Consider the following 6689-nt stretch of genomic DNA (forward strand, 5'->3'; position numbering starts at 1 on the left):
ATGGATCCTGCTAAGATGAGTGCTTGCATTACTCATCATAATCCTATGAAGTATGATGGACTAGGTGAACCGTCCTTACTGGGAGATTGGTGTAGGGAGTTTGAGAACCTCTTTGAACTGTTAAACTGCCCTAAGGAGATACAGGTGGATTGGCCTGCTCACTACTTGAAAGGAAAGGATGGGTTGTGGTTGAATCGTAATAAAGCATTGTTAAGGGAAGCATGGAGGGAGAGTGATGAACCTTTTGTTACCTGGAAGGACATTAAGGATACCATGAGGGATGTATTTCTACCTGAGCACATTCGGAGTAGGATGAGGTCGGAGTTTGATGTGTTTAAGATGACGGAGGAGATGACAATAGAAGATTATCATAATAGATTTATGGAGCTAGCTGAGTATGTGTCGGACTTAAGCTATGGAGAGGAGGTGTTGGCGTTGAGGTTTGAGAAGGTTATAACTACGCGTATCAAGAAGAGGCTTGCAGCTGGGGAGCTAAGTACTGTGGAGGAAGTATATCAAAGACTGGGACATGCTGAGAGGATTGCTGACATAGTGAAGGAGGAAAAGAAAGACAAGGGAGAAAAGAGGAAGGCAGAGACTAGTAGTGAGGGAGCTGGAGGGAGCAAGACATAGAATTACCATCAGTACCAATAATTTTCTGCCTGTTGGGCCGTGAGTGGTGGCGGGTTCGGCTGCAGCATGGTGACGAGTGGGGCGAGCGGTCTAAGCAAGCCACGGTGCTATGGATGTGGTAGATTTGAACATAAGATCGTTGAGTGTAGGACTACTGTAAGGAGGAATAGTATGAATGGAGGATTCCGCGGTGGAAATTCAAATGGGTTCAAGACACCAACACCTAGTTATGGAAGCAATCGCTTTAATGAATCTTGGAATAATCAAAGGAGCTACAACAATAACAACAACTTTCAAAATCGCTTCAACAACAATCAAGGCAATGGAAATGGAGGGAACCAGAACAACACTGTGAAGCAGGGCACTGCGTCGACATCCACGGTGCAGAGCAGTGCGAAGAATAGTGGTAAATTGTTCATGATGGGAAAAGAGGCTGCTGAGGGAGATGCACATGTGGTTTCGGGTACTTTTCAAATCAATTCTAAGCCATCTTATGTTTTATTTGATTCGGGAGCAACCCACTCATTTATATCAAGTGACCATGTTAAAGTGTTGGAATTAGTTGACCCAGTAATAATAAAAGATGAAGTAACAATACCTTATGGGGAGTCAATATCTTGTACCAAAGTATATAAAAATATAAATATTCTTATCGAGGAGGTTTTATTTTCCATGGACTAAGTAGATTTTCCTTTGGGTGTGTAGATACCCGTATTCGTCACGATACTGGTATTTATAAGACTCCCGACAAACACACGATGATGATAGGACTTTAATGTATGAGCGGTGTAAAATCCGACTGGTGAGATCAATGGAGTTCGATTGATGATATAAATCGAAATAAAAGTGTCGTTATTTTGATTAATTTTTATAAGGTCTTTAATTTTTATTTATTAAAGATTAATTTAAAAGTTTATTAGAAAAATAACCTTTTTAGCAAATTTATTTTAAATGAGATGCATTTTTGACGAAATGATTTTTAATCAAATAATTTCATATTTCCAAGTTTTTATTTTGATTATTTATCGTTTGTTTATTCGTTTTAAAATGAGTTTTCAAAGCGATTTAAAAAGACGATTTTTAATCCGATTTAAACCCGACTTTCACCTAATCCACTCACCTCATCTTAGGCTCGAATCCCCATGAATTCGCCACTCACTAAACCCCAAAAAATCCCATTTTTGAGCCCCAATATCAGCAACCCAAACATATCAACCCATGCACATGTTTCATCACCAAACTCATTCATTCTCTTCTCGTTCGACCCGAATCAGCAACCATCAGCTCCATGACCCATGCCCTATTACCATGACCCGTTTACCTTCCTTAACTCCCAAGAAACGCTCCTCTAAACCCTAAGCAAATCATGAAACAGTAGCAACACAACCAACAAGCCCAATATGCAAACACCTCCTCTAAACCCTAGCTAAAACCCTACCATTCCTCTCTTATAAATACAACCTCTCATGCACCCTTCAACGAAACATGTACACCTCCCATTATCACTTGAAATTCTAGCCTAAGGCCCTCATATATCATGCCCAAACGTCACGCAAAAGACGAACAAAACAGTCCCTGTTTTCGCAAAACAGAGCACTGCAAACCAGGCCTGTTCTTGGTCATTTTTAAAAAGTCGTACCTCCTTTCAACTTAAGCACATTTCGAGATCGATATAGACTCTGAGTCAGGCATCCCATCTCATACATGTAAGTTGAGGGTGCAACAATTCCTTTCACTAGTTTTGTCTTTCTTTTATTTTGTTTATTGCATGCTTTTTATACGTTTTTATTTGTCTTGTTAGTTTTCCCCTTTCCCCATGTTTTACCCCTCGTTTACCATCTCGTTAGCATGTAAATTTTGTCATTATATTGACGTAGCGTAAGTTCGTTTGTTAATAGTCATGACATAGTATCGATAGAAAGCATGTAAATGTATGTAACTCGGCCAATTAGTAACAATCACCCATGTTTTCGACATTGAATGAACTCGTGACCAGGCCCTGTTCTCGCTCTCGAAAACACCACCAAACATCGTTATTCACCACAACTGAGACACCCATGACCTTACCTAGACTCAAAACTTTTACTGTACCAAATTTAAGACGCGGAGGAGCTTTTTAACCCCTTCAAAATACCATCGAAACAAGCCCTGTCCGTAACCAAACTACCCAGAAAAGTGCAGTCCAGTCCGTGACCAGACCCTATAAACCGCCCATTTGACCACCCTTAGGGGTGACCATTGACCACCCCTCTGACCATATGTGCTAACTTTGCACTTCCATGTTTCCAACAAGTCCAAGAACACCCATATTCGACGTTTGGACCTTCAAAACTCGTCTTAAAGTCGACACCTTGCTACTGTTTTCGAGATGTTTAATGTATATATTATGCACGACAATATGTCCCATTTCCCGTCTCCTTTAACTTGTTTTGGTATTTATTTTATGTACATCATGTCTAAATTTTAGTAGAATATTTTATAGGTCTATTTTTTAGCATTTATTTTTGTAGCTAGTTGAATTATTGCAATTGTTATTGTATACTTTCACATCGAACTTAAATCCCTGTTCAAAATGGTTTCCAAATTTTCTTAACTTTGGGGGCGACTCCTTTTTCAAAGCACCCCGTGGATATACCGGTTTCCCACATCCACATTTTGCGACTCCGCTGGGGGAGTGTGTAACTCGAAGAGGAAAATGACGTCTAATAGGACTAACCTTATGATCGTTTTTTGCATTCATGCATTACCCATTTTGAGACTTTAGGAGGACCACCTCACCCATTGGATCGATTTCAATGTTTAGGAGGTGACTTCCACTATACCCGATTTAGGTATCAAGATGGTACCGCCGAGGTCTTCAAGTATTCGCTCTTACCATATTGCACACTTCTTCTTATGGGAGGCTTAACTTTCTTTGACAAGGTGGATCATTGGCATATACCTCATTAGAGGACCGACCGAGACTTAGAAGAGTCTAGGCTCATGCACGATTAATATGTGAATGCTTATGTGCTACGTGATCGTCCTCCGTGCCTTTTTTTTTAAAATGTTAACCGTTTGCTCAAACAGCTTTTTCGAAAAAACCGTCTTCAAACCAAGAATGTTTTCAACTCGAAATGCTGCCAAAATAGATATAGGTTTTTGAAAAAATGAGCCTTTTATAGCCGGCATGCTGCCCATTTAAAACCACATTTTCAAATCATCAATTTTCGAACAATTCTGAAAGGATTTTTCACTAAACCATACCCGAGCATAGAATATGTTTCGGGTCAAATCAAGTCATGTCATAGGTTCAAGTGAACCGTATGTATAATCAAACACGACCCTAGTGGGTTACCCAGGCCACTTCTTGGGTCCAAGTCAAGTATGTCGACCATTTGGTCAAAGTCAAACAAAAAACGCCCCACTTAGGATATCTAGGACGTTTTTTCACAAGCCCATGAGACAAGTTGGTCCAAGCACAGTTTAGTCACACTGAGTCCAGGATAGGTCGAGTCTAAGGCAAGTCTTTGTAAGAGTCAAAACGTAAGTCGAACCTATTGTCGAGTCGAGACTAAACCAAGTCAATGTCTAAGTCAAAACATGAGTCGAATCTGTTGTCAAGTCGATGTCTATTTGGGTCTAAGACCATGTTGTTCATTCCGGAGTCTAGTCATGTCCAATCTGGTCCGTTCCATTTGTATCCCGAGTTGTTAAGTAGAGTAAAACTTCTGTCAGTTTACGAGTAGTGTCGAAACTCTGTCAACCCGAGTCACATAGTTTCTTCCCAAGTCAAGACGAATTGCAAAAGTGGGCCAATTTTCAAACCGAACATCTGAGTCGACTCTTGAAAAGAGAAAAGTTCAAAACCGAGGTTGACAATTACAAGTCGGAATTTGTATTCGAGTCTTAGTCCGAGTAGAGTCTAAGATTTGTTTTCCTATAATTATGTCGAACTCCTTTTAATATCAATGAACTTGATTCCATTTTCATTTTTACTCCAATCATCAAATCAACTCAAAATGCACAGCACAGTCAAAGGCATCCCTTATGTAAGAATATGTCCCCTTTAAATGGTAAGATACACTAGGATCCCATGTCTGCTTCCTTTACCTATTCCACGTCTGGCGGTAGAAAACCTCTATCAAAAATAGTTTTAAGACAAGCTCTTAGATGATTCTATGACGAGCTCAGACTTCTTCTCTGTTTCTGTGACACCCCCATATACCAAGGAGCCTTAACAAGACCTTCCCTAGCATATAAGGGCGTCACCATCTCGGTTGCCCGAGGACAGTAATAATATAATGTCGATAAAAGAACAATTAAGTTATATTATAGTGGTTAACAAAACTAAGATACATATATATATAAAGGTACAACTCAAACTACTGTCAGCTATGTGGACTACTTCTGTCGTGACTCGTGAAAGACTCATCCCGCCAAGCACCCAGCTAACATCCAGATCACAACCTGATAAGACTGACTGCTCACCACAAGGGATCACGGCAGATACAACAGAAACAAACAACAAGACAAACCACACAAGGTCAGTAACTGAAGAAACACACCAACAACCACATATACAACACATGCACAACATAACATACACACATCACATCTCCTCCAACCAATCTCCGTCACCGACTGACCACTAGACCAGCCCTGCCAGTGAAGCACCACAGCAGTTCCCACCTAATCCCCGCTGATCATACCGAGCGATAAACCACTGTCCATTAATGTGCACATCCCCTCCCGTGGCAGGTTCCACGGAGGGCGAACATCAGGCGTGAAGCCACTCCCGCAAGTGACTCCACTCAGCCGAGGATGCACCTCGAGAACGATGGACAAACAATCACAATCAGCTGCACCACAACAATGGTAAACGAAACAACACAACACCAACCAACTTTCACAATCTATCAATCACATTAACACTACAACAGCCAAACCACATCAAAAGACACTCGAGACAACCAACAGTACTGAGTAGGCGAACCTACCTTTAGCGCACCGCAGAGATTCCGCGTCCGATCACATGATACCAATCAACCAAGCAACACACCTAAAAAAACAGTACAACCATCTATCATTATCACTACAACCCTAACTGAAATAACAATGACGATGATGATGATGACGATAACATACCTAAGCATAGCAATCCGGCGTCAAGACCGCTACCTGACTCACGCAACCCATCCCCATGGCATAAGCATCCTCAAGGACTCCAATGGAAGGGACTATGGTGAAGAGAAGAAGGAGAGATGGCATCTAGGTTTAGGAAATGAGGTGCGGAAATGATTTGAGGTTTTACGAAACACAATTTATAATTCCCCGCAGCAAACCCATTACTCGATTGAGTAACTGACTTACTCGATCGAGTGACAACTACTCAATCGAGCACCAAAGATACTCGATCGAGTAGCCTCAGCTAGATCGAGTAACACACCAGTCAAAGTTCACAACGTCACCAGACATCACTCGTAAGGTTCCTGAAGGTCAATATATGTCTTTAAGGTCGGTCAACATCGGTCAGCGGGTCCCTAAAAGGACGGGTATTACAGTCTTCCCCCCTTAAAAAGAACTTCGTCCACGAAGTTCGACTCATCCTCTCTGTTAGGTCTGGAAATCCGCTGACATCCCTGGAAGATATACTACCTCGACCTGACCATCAGGGTGTCAGGACGTCAAGCTACCAAGATACATGAAGACAGGCGCCGGGCCATGGAGAAGACAATGGTCAAAATATCAGGACGATATTTGACCAAGAAGTCATAATATAGAAGAATATATGCGCGATAATTAGAGAATTAATTGGAAATATTCAGCAATTAAGGGCGAAATAATGAGCATTATTCCGGGTAATTAAGACAAAATATTTGGCATTAATGACGAGATTATTCAGCCGTTCAGCATTGCTATATAAAGGAGCACTCGGAAATCATTTGAGAAAGAGAAGACATATACAAGCATACGACATTCTCTTACAACACTTAAGCTAATTACGATCAATTGCGCTAAATATTCAATATTATAGTGAAATCCTCTTCTGGCTTGGTGCCCATGGTTTTTTCCCA

At 41.1% G+C, this 6689-nt stretch overlaps 1 protein-coding gene across 1 annotated transcript; it reads left to right on the forward strand.

Moving 5' to 3' along the window:
* LOC141601410 (uncharacterized) lies at positions 1 to 633 on the forward strand. The gene has a single exon (XM_074421690.1). The coding sequence runs from the start codon at positions 1 to 3 to the stop codon at positions 631 to 633; it is 633 nt and encodes a 210-aa protein (XP_074277791.1).
* The last annotated feature ends 6056 nt before the right edge of the window (positions 634 to 6689 follow it).

Source organism: Silene latifolia, chromosome 9, assembly GCF_048544455.1.
Source record: "Silene latifolia isolate original U9 population chromosome 9, ASM4854445v1, whole genome shotgun sequence".
NCBI lineage: Eukaryota > Viridiplantae > Streptophyta > Magnoliopsida > Caryophyllales > Caryophyllaceae > Silene > Silene latifolia.

Coding starts and splice junctions, on each gene's coding strand:
- LOC141601410 (XM_074421690.1), top strand. CDS start 1: ATGGATCCTGCTAAGATGAGTGCTTGCATTACTCATCATAATCCTATG.